This window comes from Paramormyrops kingsleyae, chromosome 8 (genome assembly GCF_048594095.1).
Source record: "Paramormyrops kingsleyae isolate MSU_618 chromosome 8, PKINGS_0.4, whole genome shotgun sequence".
NCBI classification, from domain to species: Eukaryota; Metazoa; Chordata; class Actinopteri; order Osteoglossiformes; family Mormyridae; genus Paramormyrops; species Paramormyrops kingsleyae.
In genome coordinates, this window is record NC_132804.1 from 28,071,584 (window position 1) to 28,087,892 (window position 16,309).

Consider the following 16,309-nt stretch of genomic DNA (forward strand, 5'->3'; position numbering starts at 1 on the left):
CCCACCACCACTCCAACAAAGTTCTCACTAAAGAATGATGGGATGTTTCACTTTTTGTTTACCTGATCTCTTCATCATTTGTAAGAACCTCCCTGTCTAGTATAAAGATATTGCACTGTACGCAGATTGGTAGACCTAGTTCACTGCCAAGTGTCAAATGACAAAACCCGAAACAGGGTATAAATCTCGGCGCTTCTCTAGTTCGACGCCCCGGGCGCACTGACGTCACCGACACGTCGCGGGGAATTCAGAGCTACGCTGATACCGTACGGCAGAGTGGGCGGGAGGGCCGCGCTTACGCCCTTCGATATATGTGAATAGCTTTGATAACATACGGATTGCGCGCTGGGCTCCGGGAGACGCCGCTAGGGAGTCTCTCTGATAGAAAACGTCGTTTGAGCCTCTAGTCGTTATTGAAAGTGAAACAATGGCCGCAGTGTTGGGGGCATTTTCTATCGGCAGCTGGGTAAGACGAAGTTTACCTCCTAATTACGATGAGAGCCGATTAAAAATCTGACGTAATCATGGCGTGTTGTGTGTCTGAGGGATTTATGGCGTTGACGGGCGCTCGTACTTCAGTAATCCCGTTAGATGACGGCGTCCACTACCTGCTCAACAGGTTTTCATAAATATAGCGGGAAACTTCGCGTAGGTCACTGCCAGCGGCACAGCGGATAATTAACAATGCGGGCAGCGTTGTTGAGTGGTCAGGTTTTATGTGTAATGAGCACCGGGGAATGTTTGCCTGAAAACGAAAGGTAACCGGCACTTTGGAGGGAGAACCTAAACTTAACTTGGGTGGGTCCCGGTGGCACTGTGCCGAGCCCGGGGTTATTCCGAATTACAATGACCTAAAACACACATTTTCTTAAAAAGAGAGTGAGAGAGAACTCGCGACACTGACGACAAGACCTAGTGACATGCCTTTAATGTGTAGCTGAAAACGTAACGTTCATAATACGTTTTCTCTGTGTGGTAATGAAATGATTTTAGTACTAATAAATAACTTCAAAAATATTTGTTTACTAACTTAATCAGTATTACATTTCAGTCGAGCTTCGCCAAATGATGCGAACACAATTGTTACAATTAAAGAAAAATACCTGACCCAAAAAGTTGCATGTGACACGTTTGTGTTCTTGTTGTGGAAGTCCTTTTTTAGCATTGACACCAATCTTGATGGCGACCTGGTGAAGGTGGTTAACCTCAAACACCGCTGTAACAAAGAGTGAGCTATTGGCTGTGAGTTTTCGGAGTTCTTTTCTTTTCTTTCCTTTCTTTTTTAAATAAATAACGTTTTAATAACGAGCCACTGGTTGGTCAATTACCTGAAAATTAAGATAATCTGTGTTTAGAGGACGTAAGCTGTTTCCTGCTTTCATTTAATTTTGATGACCACGTCTTGAAAGATTATTAGATGGTTATTGTATTAGTTTAAAATATGATTGTAACATATTTTCTCCCATTCGACTCGATACAGAGCAATAACACTTCATAAATGCACAGTTCACTTTATTGGAGAGCAACACTTTGCAAATTGCACCTTATTCCACTATACTGCCATTTCTTTAAAATTCATGTAGCCGTATCTTCCATTTCACATGTTTCTACTATTTCGTTTATTCCATAAATGCACACCTCTCCAGTACCTAATCATATGTGTAATTAAAAAATTTGTGAGTGCTTTTGTTGAGTTTTGTGCTATCTAATCCTATTTAATTTTATGTTACTCACTGGATAGTGTGATTAAGAATTCCTATGTATTGATGGTACAAATTGCAAGTAAATCTTGAGTCATTTGACATGTTGCTTGCTGTCATGATGCAACACCCTGGGCTGTGCAGAGCGTGCCTCCACTTCATCCTGATGAATGCTTTCATTTTACTTAGTAATACAAAAACGTCTTTGATCGGCCTATCAAAATATGCTGCAAATGTGCTGTTTTCAGGAATACTGTCCACCTCGCATGGATTAATCAGTCTGACCATGGCCAATTGACCTTGTCCATCCTACTGCAAACAGTAGAAGTTGTGTACAATCTCCATTGACAGTGGTTTATATAATTATTTGTGTTACAAATATAGTTGCCACTCGAGATTAAGAAATGTCACGATTCATTAATGATGAACAAACATGAGATCAGTATTTCACTTGTGTTATTCATTACTTGATCCTTAGTAGTTCCTTCAATAGTTAACAAAGGTTTACAAAATTAACAGATATAGTAACTGCTTGGGATGAAATATGCATCATGATTCATTAATGATAAATAAATATGAGATCAGTATTTCAGTTGTTTTATTGATGACTTGTTCCTTCAGTAGCTCAAACATTTACAGAATTAACAGATATAACAAATATAGTAACTGCTTGAGATCAAACATGCGTCGCGATTTATTAAAGATGAAGTAATATGAGATCAGTATATAACTAAGACTTAGTTTGTGTTTAATACATAAGTAATAGTATACTAAGGCTAAATGATTTGGGAAAATATTGTAATTTTTCTGACAGATATTGTGATTTGATTTGTGATATTATTTTTTAAAAGTCAAACTTCAGTTCAATATTCAGTGTGTAATATATTTAAAATGTGACACAGCATTACCACAGGAGATAGACCAGTCAATATTTTGATGCTATGTTCTAATGCAAGAATGAGAACTTAAAGGTTGCTTTCAATATGTATTTATTGCTTAACAGAGAACAATCAAACAATAAACAATCTTCACAAAAGTTGTTACTGTTAAATAAACTAATAATAATACAAATAAAACAATTCCAGTAAGCAAAGAAAAATAGGTATCCTGCAGAAACGCTACCTGGACCCCTTATAATTAGAAATGCACCGATTGCGATTTACTTAGCCGATGCCGATTTCTGTTTTTTTTTGCAAGTGTGATAGCAATTTTTGCCGACTCTGATTTTGTTTCTAAAAACTATAATTTAGGGCATATTTAAACAAAAATCTGATTTTCTTCAATGCAAAATTTTATTTTCATAATGGAAGTAATTGTTAAACTTTACAGTTTCCCCCAAACTGCACTTTACAATTGCAAGTTACAAGATGTTCTCTCACTTAAGTCTCAAAATAAAGTGCTCTGTGACTGGAAGGAAGTACAAATAACAATTAACTGCAAATGAGCTGCTGTACACCCAACTCTATCCGACATATTTTATTTTACCAAACAAGAGCAGGTGCAACAGATTTGAATAACAAAACAAATGTTACTTATATCATTTCTAGTATGTTTAAAATCACCAGATATCATGACATTGACCTTTTTTTACTTTTAAAATAAAAAAGTCCATTTGTTACAGATATCCAAATAAAACTATACTGTACTCTTCCAAATAATGCAGGATAATATTAATACCAACATTGCATGTTATGCACATACAATTCTAACATCACTCATAAGATAGATTAAGATCAGGGCCAGTATGCATAAAACTTCTCAGAGTAAAATTTCACTCTTAAATGTTCTAAGAGTGACGTGATTTTGCTCCTACTCCCAGACTTAAGAATAAGTGGCATGCATAAACATTCTTAAGTGTTAAGAGTAGGTCTCAGCTCCTAAATGATTTAAGAGAGCTGGAGAGGACTCCTAAACCAGTTAGGAGTTGCACGATGGCGGCAGCACTACGCGCACAAAGACGGAGACCGCGCACTATCCGTGAAAGAAAGGGCGTACTGCAGACGTACGACAATAATGAATTGGTAAAAAGGTACAGGCTCGATCATGAGGGCATTCTTTTTGTTACCAACCTAATTAGGAACCGGATACAATCTCCTGCGTCACCTAAAAAAGCACTTACAGTTGAACTGAAGGTGATAATGATGCTACGTTTTTGGCAACTGGAAAAATATAATAGTAATAATTATTATTATTATCATCATGTATTATAGCGAGGGTCATAAGAGCAATATAAGTAATTACACAAACCTGTAGCTTGCATGCTTGCTTTATAAACTGTGATTTCCTTTCGCGAAGTCTATAAAACATTGTACCACTTTTTTTCACATTCCTCTACTGAACGCCTTGTCCGAGGTGACGCAGCATTTACGGAGCTTGCAATAGCCCCCTAAGCTTTTTTTGTCCGTGCTTGTAACAGCTGGGCCAAACTTCCATTTAAGCACCAACTGTGCCAAAAGAACCGTTTTGTTTGTTGTCCAGTTTGGTTTTCTTTTAGAATTCAATGTCTTGCTATGAGTTTTGCGTTTGACCCATAATTTATACAACATGTGCATCTATTAGTGGAAATTGATTGGTGGTGTGCTAGGTAGATTTTCGTACAACCAATTAAAGGTATAATCACAGAAAGGTATGTTGTATAAAGCTGTACATTAACGGTTTAACGTCACTAATATATTCACCGTGCAGCTTATCTATTGGTTGAACTCAGTATTTGGGGCGGGATTTTATTTGTACTCCTCTTTTCAAAACACTTAAATGCTGGCTCCGTCAGCACTTAGGAATTGGGCTTAGACTTTGCTGAAAGTTACTTTTAGCGGCTTTATACAATGCTCTTAGGTACTACTTTTTGCTAAGATTTTTTTTAACTCTTAAGTCCAAGTGTACGACCATTCTTAAGACCATTCTTAGGAAGTTTTATGCATATCGGCCCAGGCTTTTTCATACCTTCATACTGTACGGACATTATAGCACAGGGGCTTAAAGTTTTGCTATAGCATTTTTACTCTTTCATAGGACAAAACCTTAGCTAGCGTTGCAATTTTAATGATTATTCCTTTTCAACATCATGTAGTATATGTTTAATAATCAGTTTAAAGTTTACCTCCGATGTTTCACCACGTTTTCATGGTGGTTCCCCCACGGTTTTTTTTGGCTTTACATGATCTTACAATTTGCAAGCTTCATGTCGTCTTCACTCACAGTGAAGAACTTCCACGCTAACGGCATGTTAGCATGTGGCTATGAGTGTGCACATGGTGTGAGAGGCTATTGCCTGCGCTGCTGTGTGAATGACGTGTAGTACATGTGTATAACGGACTCGTTCAGTATCGGAAATACATGAGACTGATTGGCCGGTTTCCAGTCTGGGCCGAGCACGCTGAAAATCGGCTAATTCCGGTCCCTGGCTGATCGATAAGTGCATCTCTATTAATAATATCTATTAATAATAATCTTTCTGTAAACAATCTCTGTACATGAAATAGATAGGTAATTCACTTAACTCAGCAGCGGAGTCAATATTTTTTCGCACCGAGAAATTGAATGTAATGATTTCCTTGGGTTTCACATGTTTGTGGGCGAATACTCGGTCACCTTGGGCCACTTCTGTTTGGTGAGCATGACTGGCATGTTAGCGGCACGGCACTTCTGATTGGTAATAATGACTCGCACAAGGACAACAGCATGAATCTGTAAAACTATTCTCACAACAGTTTTAAACCCTTTAAAATCTGGGTCAGACGTTCTGTATAATGCATATCCTAAATCGCAACCTTTGCGTGTTAAGTCGCTATCTCTATTTGAAATCAATAAATCATCCAGCCTTACATAATACCATATTTGTTTGTGCCCATCAAGGTAAGTGTTACCGCAATTGTAAATATAAATGGAAAATGCACCGGTAAATGACCTTCAAATGTGTCGTGTTTTTGGGGTAGGCCTTAAATGTGTACTGACTGGGTTTTTAAAAACTACTGATTTAAGTAGAGTGCAATGAACCAAAGGAATGAGATGATTTGATTGCTATCCCTCTTTCACCTGCTTATGTAGATTCCCTGCCTGTGTGGTGGAGCCATGTGCATTCAGTGTGCATGCTGTCCCATCAGTCGCAACTCTACAGTGACACGCATCATCTACGCCTTCATCTTGCTGCTGGGGACCCTCGTATGCTGTGTAATGCTTTCACCGGGAGTTGAGCACCAGCTGAAGAAGGTATGCATGCTGCTTCAGAGTACGACCAGAGCTTAATACGCCCCACAATCTGTAGGACTTTCTTGCCCATGTTTTGGGTTTGGTGGCAAGGTTGGAGGCCCACACAGTATACCCTTTATGTATGGTTGCCTCACTGTGGATGTGTGCATGACCGCTGTGTCTGTCCTCTTCCAGATTCCCAGCTTCTGTGAAGGAGGGGCTGGTTCCTCTATACCTGGCCTCTACGGCCATGTCAGTTGTGAGATTTTTGTGGGTTACAAGGCTGTCTACCGCATCTGCTTTGGATTGGCTGTATTCTTCTTGGTCTTCTCTATCTTCATGTTCAAAGTCAAGAGCAGTCGAGACCCACGGGCAGCTATCCAGAATGGGTAAAATGTTAAGAATTCACTTAATGTCATTTCCGTTACATTTTACTTTTCTCCAACGCGATATACAAGGAATAAAAGATTGGGAGCCAGTATTCCTGGAGCTCAGGAGCCCATTGGTGATATGATACTCTGCCAGCCACAGGATTCGAGCCAGTGATCTTCTGGAGATGGACACAGATCCCTAACCCTCTAAGCAATACTTTAAAGCTAACATCAAGATTTCAGGGCTAGTACAAATTCTTAACTGTGCTTTGTTAGTAGAAATGATGACTCTCTTGGTTGTTTTCTCAGAATTAGAATTTGGTGATCAGTGGTCATTGTTAACACACCACAACGAAATGTGTCCTCTGCATTTAACCCATATGTGACTTCCGTGACAAAGCAGAGGGGAGCTAATTCAGCGCCCGGGGAGCAGTACCTTGCTCAGGGTTCCTCAGTGGTGCCTTGCTGGTTGGGGATTCAAACCAGCAATCTTTCAATTACAAGTACGCTTCCCTAACCATCAAGCCACCACTGCCCACAAATGATATTCAATACTTTATTGATCCCTGTGGGGAAATTGTCTTTACCCATAGCAGCATCCAGGGTGCTGGGGGTTAAGGGCCTTGCTCAAGGACCTGCAGATGTGCTGAGGCTGGCTTTGAACTAGTGACCTTCTGATTACAGGCACACAGGCTTAGCCCACTGAGCCACACACTCAGGGAAGTTTTGCACAAATTCAACAAGTCATTTGATCATCATACTTAGAGAGAGCATATATTTAAACATTGCCAGATTGTGACTGTGGCACATGATATTAATAACAATAATAAAAGTGATAAAATGCACAGTATACTGATTTATCTCAAAGGTTACTGAGGAACTCTGAAGAACTAACTATAAAATGTCATTTTTCATTTGCAGGTTTTGGTTTTTCAAGGTTGCTGCCATCATTGCTGTGACAGTTGGTGCCTTTTACATCCCGGATGGACCCTTCACCCGGTGTAAGGCTTCAACCTGCACATTTTATCTGATTTCACATGAAATGAAAAGCCTCCCATCTCATGTTAACATCCTTCCCTCTCTGTGAAGTTTGGTTTACTTCAGGAGTCATCGGTGCTTCCATTTTCATCTTGATCCAACTGATCTTCCTGGTTGATTTCGCCCACTCTTTGAACGAGTCCTGGATGGGCAAGAAAGAAGAAGGGAACTCCAGAGGCTGGTTTGCAGGTGAGGCCTCTTGCTTCTCAGCAGGGGAGATGTCACCTCATTGGTCAGATGGGATCACTGGGTGGTAGAGACTCCAGCTCCCATCTCTCTCCCTGTCTCTGGTCGGTTTCAGCCTTGTGCTTGGTGACTGGTGTCAGCTACGCCTTGTTTGTCACCGCCGTCGTCCTGCTCTACGTGTTCTACACCCAGTCTGAAGGTTGCAGGCTGAACGTGTTCTTCATCACCTTCAATGTCCTCCTGTGCATCGTTGGCTCCATCATTTCAGTCCTGAATAAGGTGCAGGTGAGTGTGAGCTTCCTGTGCCGGAATGAACTCCCTCACTGTGGATGATTGAGTGACGTTTTGGGAATGGGTTGTGGAATCGATCTGAAAGCTCATCAGTGATGATATGGGGATTTATTACTCATCAGACTTGCGTTGTGATTATCTAGTGGCTAAGCTAAAGTATTCCCAGACACCACTTATTGATTAAGTACAGTTGTGAAAGCTGTGATGCTTCTGAACAAGTCATCTTAATACTCCGTTTCTGAGAAAGCACTCAGGTTAGGGCTGCACGATTTGGGGAAAATATCGAATCGCGATTTTTCTGACAGAAATTACGATTTGATTTGCGATTTAATTTTTTTTATGTCAAGCTTCAGTTCAATATTCAGTGTGTAGTAATTTTAAAACATATGACGCAGCATGAGATACCATCAGTATTAACTGGTCTATATTCTAATGCAGGGATGAGAATTTAAAGATGTGATGTGTCAAGATAAATAAAGTAATAATGAGAACAATTGCAGCAAAAAGAAAAATAGCGATCTTATGTTAAAGCAAGACTTTTATTTTATTACTGTTGTGGGATTAATCTTTGGAAACACTTAAATTTAATAAGCACAAAAACATATGACATAAACACAACTGTATTGTGGGTTTTACGGCTTTTTTGGAGGTCACCGACTCCGCTTGTGTGAGAATTACTGACTGTCTCATTGTTGTTTTCATGGGTTAGCGGTATACTAATGCTATTGCCTATTAACAAAAACCAAAGGTATGATACGCTGAAGTATATTGCAGCTGGTGTTTAAAAGGAGCTTTCTGAAACAATCTCGTACCATGAAATGGGAAAGCAATTCACCTATAGCTCAGTAGCGGAATCAGTATTTTTCCGCACCGCAAATGCAACATTTTCCTTGGGTTTCACGTTTTTGCTGTTTGTGGGCCTATACGCCTTCTTGGGCCACTTCTGATTGGTGAGCATGACTGGCATGCGAGAAGCACGACGCTTGTGATTGGTGAGAATGACTGTCACACAGGGAGCACGGCATGAATTTGTAAAACTATTCTCACAACAGTTTTAAACCCTGGGTCCGACATGCTGTATAATGTATATCCTAAATCGCAATTTTTGCGATTTGCTAATCACGTTGTTTCAAATCGCGATTTCGATTTGAAATCGATAAATCGTCCAGCCCTAACTCAGGTGTAGGCATGCGCATTGCTAGCCTACGAGCCTCTGTGGTCAGAGCAAACCAGAAATGCAAGCTGTAGAATTGATATTACAGAATATCAGTATTTAAACCATTTTATACATGATAGATACAATACATTCTGTACTTTTGATACCATTGAGGGAGGTGGTATGCAAAAATATCACTGATAGATTGAAAGGCTACAGATCTCAGTTTCTGTGGCTCAACTGGTAGAGCATTTGACTGGTAACTAGAGTTGCTGATTTGAGCCCAGTCCCTTTCTGCTCTCATGAAATTCAGAAGTGCATGTTACATCAGACTTTCAGTGAATGCATATTAAAATAGCAGTATTAGGTATTGTTAAAAGACATTTATGAATGGGACTGGGGGGCGCGCATTTATGGGGGCATGCTCTGCTTGGGTCATTTTCACCATTTTGATTATACCAACTGTAGGAAAATTCCAATAGGAAAATTGGAAAATGACTCGTTTTGCATTTATTTTTGTCAGAAAATGCCTTGTATTCCATTTGAGTGGAGGTGGGTTGGGTTATACGGGTGTGCTATCTGTCATTGGCCAGTTACATCACAAAGACCACTCCTCCCACCTGATTGTTACAGAGTACACACACAGGGGCTATTTACAGTTTTCCCAGCAGGCTCCTGAGCTGTTACTGTGCTCCGCCTAGTGGAGCCATTTCACTGGTGCTACAATATGCTGTATGAGAAATATGCTAAATCAAGTGAAACGTTTTATGGCCAAGGGGCAAGACAACGTTTCTTCTGAAGTATGATTGAAACATCATCTTGGTTCAGACTTATTTATCCATAAATAATTTACGACGTTCTGGTGTACAGCTTTAACAGAAATGCCGAGGTACCCTTTGCAGTGAAGGGAGACCCGAAACTCTTATTCTGTAGCGATCTCGCGGACCGTGGTCTTTGCGATGTACCTGGCCATTAACAGACAGCACCCATATAACCCAAGTCAAACGGAATACGAGCCACTTTCTGTTTTCTTTAGACCAACACAAATAAAGGCAAAACCAGCCATTTTACAGTTTTCTCTTTACGATTAGTCTAGTCAGATTGGTGAAAACTGAGCAGTTTTTCGCTTTTTGTACTTTCTGTCTTAAATTGAAAAAGGAATTATACTCACATACACAGACCAACACCCAGATTTCTTTATGGGCGAATTTTAATTAAAATTTCATTGTTTGTGTGTGCACTTCACCTTCAGTAGTCTAGCTGTCTTGTTTACTATCACTGACGGTGAATGGACACACTGAAATTGTTAATATCTACGTTTGAAAACACATATGAAAATTACAGTGTGCATTGTTCCTTATAGTTTAATGCATAAAGCACACTTGCCTGGACATGTCTGTATCATTTAAGTTTATACTTATTAGTCCATTAATTATATCAGTTGTACTTCAAATAGACAGTACAGTTATTAGTAACAGAAAAGTATTGCGAGGGAATGCAAAACTATTACAAGAGAAGTCAAAACTGTTTAGAAAAATATTTTCCCATTCAGACCTCTTAGGGGCTCCAAATACTGCAGCTGATCTAGTATGAGAGAAAAATCCAAATGTGATACAACAGTAGTGAATGTTGTGTATATGTATAATCTCCTAGCAATAGAGGAATGCACTAGGCAAGTAGGAACCATGTGTTCAAGGTCGGATGATAGCATCAGGCCCTAGTCAAGAAACATACAGCAGAACTCAAGGTAACTAAGTAACAGGTGGCACCATAAGGAGGGACCCTCAGAGCAAAGCTGAGTTTGTTGCCAAAAAAGGGGCGTAAAACAAGGGATAAAAAGAATTGTAAGAAGAGGCTCGGGGGAGAACTCCTGAGGTATCTCCCCGGGCCCGTGCTGTAAGATACCACAATAAACTGAAGGCTGAAAAGACTTTACGCTGTCCTGAGTCCTACATCGTGAAATTTCCATGACACTGTAGAGAGAAAAAAATCTCAAATACATCACTATCCACAAATATGTATTTTTATTTGTGTTGTATAAAATCATATCCACAAAAATACAGAGCAATTTGTACACGTGAAAAGGGTTTTGCATATTTGTGGATCACTTCCCATCTATTTGTGGATAGCATTACATTTGTGATCTCGCTCCTTTTTATTTGTGGATTTTTGTCCAATTCCTACCGCATCTCATCTGTAGAAAAAAATCCATAAATAAGAGGTGCAGCCATAATATATGTTATTATCGGGGTATGAGTTGATTTATATTGGGATATGAGGTTTTGGTTTCATAAGGTTCTATTTATGTAATCTTCCATATAGATAATACATTGTGCTGTCCACTGCTGTCTTATTTCCTATATTCCGAATGGTGAGACTTGTTCTTTTTCATTGCCATATCTTCCGGTCACATTTTCTCCCCGACCAGGGAACATCAGAGCGTAGTTGTAGATAAATTATAGAATTTGCACGTCAGAAATTTTTCATTACTGCTGAAATAATCCTTCCTTATCTCTTTATTTTGTAATAAATTTAGCATGTGTGGGTGTTGTCATCATCAATCATTTCAAGTTTTATGGAATGTGTTATTTGGCCAAAAAACAATTTATTGGTATTACCCTATGGAATGTTTAAATGGGGGTGAGAAGGTGTAGTGAGTGTGTGAACTGCAGAACAAAGTAAACCTGACTGACACTTAATTTTTCTACTTGCCTGGATTATTCTGCATCTCTGTCCAGCTAGTAAAGGAACTTGAAGTTTAGATTGTGCGTGTACAGTTTTTCATATAATATTCTAATGTTGTTTGTGTGTCTGTGCAGGAATTTAATCCCCATTCCGGCCTGCTGCAGTCCTCCATAATTTCCCTGTACACCATTTACCTGACCTGGTCTGCTATCACCAACGAGCCTGGTGAGAACATTGCCCTATGTGAAGCAGCATGTGTAAACAAGTACTTTCCTGCATGACAGAGCTGTCGGTAATGAAAGACCTCAGGACAGGGGTCCAGAAGCAGCCTTCTGGTAGCAAATTATGTTGAACTGTTGTTCAGTGTCATTGTACTGATAGTATTAGGGTGTAAACTATAAATTATTTTGGTAATTTACATACTGGAAAGTAAAACAGTAATTCTGCTTAATTCATTATGGGGTACATCCTGTGCTAATGCAGGTTTTTATTTCTCTAGTTTATTTCACCTGGCAGAAGGAACTGCATTTGTGATGATATTTTCATTAGACCGTCATTTCTAAAGGTGGCCTGTCAGTGTTACTATAACAGTGATAGTGAAGCAGCTGATAGCTAATGTAAATAAACCATTTAAAAAATATTAATAGTGATATTTTATAGTGGGGAAATTCTCTCTTTGCCTACCCTAACTCCGACCCTGCCTGGTGCACTGATGTTGCGCTTTACTTTTCGTATACCTGGTGAAGCATGATGGTCTCATGTCAGCTGGGTGGCGATAGAATGGGCCTGGAGAATTGCTAGGGTAAAATTCCAGTATTAAAAACACGCAACAAGTGAAAAGCATGCAGTAAGTGCACAATGCTTGACTGAAACTCAGTTTTATCCAGTTGTGGTAAAAGTGACAAACATCCTTGTGCCCTATTTAGGATGGCCCTAACCTCATACCTATACCTCACCCTCCTACCCCCCAGATCGTAATTGCAATCCTGGTCTGCTCAGCATCTTGCAGCTGACTGCAGAACCCACGCTTTCACCCTTGGCTGTGGAAAACCAGACAGAAGTTATGCTGTTTAGCACTGAGGTGCCCATCCCCTCCACCCCGTACCTGCCATGGTGGGACGCCCAGAGCATCGTGGGACTCTTCATTTTTGTCGTCTGCATTCTTTTCTCGAGGTAAGATAGACCACCTTCGTGGAAGCAAAGAGCGGATGTGGCCACGGTGCCCTTTTCCCGTCACCAAGCCATATCTGTCTCCCACAGTAGCGTGTTTGTGGTTTGTCATGCGTAAACAACAATAACCTCGCGATAGCGTGGCATCCCCGTGGCACGAACAAGCGACTTCTTTTCTCATGATCATCTCGGAAGTGAGAACCTGTTCTCAAATTAATCAGGAGCAGTGGAATTGGGGGTAACGTGTAGCTCAGCAGGTGAGTATGCTGTGCTGTGATCAGAAGGTCATATCCCAGAGTTCGCAGAGTGATGTCACTCTTCAGCCCCTGAATAGAGCCCTTAACCGCAGTTGTTCCAGGGGCTGTCTAACGCTGCCTTCTACCTTTTTGTATGTTTCTTTGGATAAAAAAAAACACAAGAAATAAATATAATGTAAATTTCTGTCAGGAGCATAACCATTCAGGAGTAAAAAATATAATTTGACAGGATACTGAAAAGTAAGAGGTGGCTCATGAGAATAGGAGGGAATGTCACTGTCCTGACCCATAACTCTACCTCATGGCGTCCGACAGCATCCGGTCCTCCAGCACCAGCCAGGTGAACAAGCTGACCCTGTCTTCCAATGACACGGTCATCCTGGATGACTGTGCGGCGAGCACCCCCGATGAGGCGGATGAGTCCAGCGGGCCCAGGCGCTTTAAGGATAACGAGACGGACACCATCCAGTACAATTACTCGGTCTTTCATTTAATGCTCTTTCTGGCCTCGCTCTACATAATGATGACATTGACAAACTGGTACAGGTCAGTAGATAAGTCTGTGCCCGTCCGTCTGTGGATTGCATACTTGTGAAATCATAAGGTCTTAGTATCATATATACATATTATTCTTTGAATTGGTTCAGTGGGCTAAGCCTCTGTGCCTGTGATCGGAAGGTTGTCGGTTCAAGCTTGGCCTCGGCACATCCGTGGGCCCTTCAGCAAGGTCCTTAACTTCCTGGGTGTTGCTACAGGTGGCTGCCCTTTGCTTCCAAGCTTGGTATCACCTACAGAGAGCAAGATGGGGTAGATGAAAAGCGAATTTCCCCACGGGGATCAATAAAGTTTAATTATTATAATCCTCATTAAAATGTAATCGCTTCCAAAAAGGGGGGTTGAAATGCAAGATGTTTCAGTGGTATAAATATCTAAGATCTGATGATCATCTCAGTATGATTTTAATTTTGCTGTTACTGCTGGTAATATTTTAGAGGACTGTTGTGATACAGTGAACAAGTCAGTTGTGCTATTCATCAATGTTAGTCTTTCATCTTCACGCTTGTAAACGCATCTCTGGAGTAGCACTGTGACGATATCCATTTTTGTCCCGTTTCCGTTTTTTGTGCGTTTCCAGCCCCGACGCACATTACAACACCATGAAGAGCAAGTGGCCAGTCGTCTGGGTGAAGATGGCGTCCAGCTGGGTTTGCATAGCCCTCTACCTGTGGACGGTCGTGGCTCCATTGGTGCTCAGAAATCGAGACTTTAATTAAAGCCCGTGGTGCCCCACTCTGCCCACCGCCACCATCTCAGCAGCCAGAGCTTTCAAACTTCACACTAACCAGATGCTAGTAATTTGACTTTTCTTTAATGAATGCTGTTTGACTACATGACAATGGGACCATTTCAAATGTTTTGTAAGTAACCTGGCATCCGGTCCAGGGTATATACTCCTCCCATGTGCCCCGTTCTGCCTAGGATAGGGTCCAGGATGGATGCGTGCTATTCAGCACCTTTTAATAAACTAAGTAGAGTTATGTTTCAGTCCAAAATAACTGCATAGTACAAGCTCTCGTATCTGCCATTCAAGTAACCGGGACAATTCTAAAATCAATATCAAAATAAAAAATTCACTGTGAGTAATGACACAGTTCTATTAAGAATTTACACTAAACTAAAAATAAGAGTATTGCGCAATACAAATGTCAGTTTCTGCACATACTCACAGATGGTATAATAGTTGTGCCTCTTGTTTTGCAGTTATCTACCTTGTGATTTCTTGTGTGTATCATCCAACAGTGATATTGCAGTGTGCTAAAATAACAGTACAATAATCATTAGTGCTTATTAAAGGATTTAAGTGTGAGAAATGTTACAATTCAGTTTTTCTGGAAAATTCAACTATCCAGCAGTACCTCAGTCCCGACGTTGCTGAATACGAGAGCTTTCACTGTAATTAGACGCCAGACTTGCTGAATGATCTATACAGTTGAACAATGAGGTCCAGGTTTGTTGAACATTCCAAGAGCTTTAATTTGCACTTTCTATGATTCTTGCTCCAGCATTTTGGAATGAGGCACAAAATGATATATGTGTGATTTATATAATGTTCATGTCTTTTTAAAAATTCTATATTTACTTCCAAAAGTTTGCCTAACCATGTACACAGAGTATAGTGTGTGTTGCATGATTCTTTATTCTGAACCCCAAAGTTTGATTTGTTTCATTTAATATACTGAGCGCATTTGACGCATGTTACGATATGTCTGTGCTACTTATTGCCAAGAGTATTTGTGAACTCCTGATTTTTAATGTCTCTCAACTAATAATTTTTAAAGAAAGACAGCCAGGTGCGTGTCTGTCACATTATACCCATTCCCTGTATATGAACTGGTTTCGATATACTAATATGGGTCCAGAGCTGTCCTCTGTCAGTGACGTGTGTCAGCATGTAAGGAGGCGTGCAGTTCTGCAGTATGGACCAGCCCTGCTTTTGTGTATGGAAGGGTGTAATGCATTTCCGAGATCTTAGGGTTAGGGTGACGCTCAGTATTAAAATTGTTCTAAACTAAAGGGTTGCAACCCAAAAGTGTCACAGGACCATTTTCAGTGGGCTGTGGAGTGTGGTTAGAAATGTTTTTTTTCTTGACAGTTTTTACTGCCGCAACATCCCTTCCAGTTCAGCTAATTTTACCACTAGGGCTGCCCTCCCTGAAGTTAGACTATATATGTGTGATTTTTTTCTGTCCTGTTTTTGTTTGATGTTCTATTTACTATTGATGCACTATTTTTTAAAGATAAATTTGGCTTTAAATTAAAAAAATTTGGGTTGTAAGTTGAACAGGGAAAAATGTAACGTCATGAACAGCCCTCTGCACTTTCCTCTAGTTAATTTGTTGGTCTGCATCCATGTTTAATCTTTCAGTCAATGCTTTATGACTTGATGTGTTCTTCATGCACTTTGAACTCCTGATGTACAACCAAAAATAAGTACTCAATCATTTGATTTATACCAATCTTTGTATATTTATAAATTATGTATTCTGATTGGCTGAACCAATTGTATGCACTATATTTAACTGCTGTCAACTTTAGTCTTTGTCCTGAATGTTTAAATGATCTGCTTTCAGCTGGTTTCAAAACTGCCACTATGCTACATTTTTGTTGCCAACTTTAACTGACATTCCTGGCAATAAACTCATTGTAACATCATATTTGATGTATCTGAGTTGTCTAAAGTAATTTAAACACTAATGGCCTATGGTT

General features: G+C 40.1%; 1 protein-coding gene across 2 annotated transcripts; it reads left to right on the top strand.

Annotated features, from left to right (window-relative positions):
- The first annotated feature begins 246 nt into the window (after window positions 1–246).
- LOC111860011 (serine incorporator 3-like) lies at window positions 247–16,257 on the top strand. Of its 2 annotated transcripts, XM_023843250.2 has the most exons (11): window positions 247–466; window positions 1,152–1,242; window positions 5,748–5,909; window positions 6,084–6,277; window positions 7,181–7,260; window positions 7,349–7,486; window positions 7,599–7,768; window positions 11,750–11,840; window positions 12,587–12,788; window positions 13,358–13,588; window positions 14,178–16,257. In XM_023843250.2, the coding sequence occupies exons 3-11, from the start codon at window positions 5,772–5,774 to the stop codon at window positions 14,314–14,316; spliced, it is 1,383 nt and encodes a 460-aa protein (XP_023699018.1). In that variant the 5' UTR covers window positions 247–466; window positions 1,152–1,242; window positions 5,748–5,771; the 3' UTR covers window positions 14,317–16,257. The 2 variants fall into 2 exon arrangements, with proteins under 2 accessions (XP_023699018.1, XP_023699017.1); XM_023843249.2 differs by lacking the exon at window positions 1,152–1,242 and having other exon boundaries at window positions 248–466.
- Window positions 16,258–16,309: the final 52 nt, after the last annotated feature.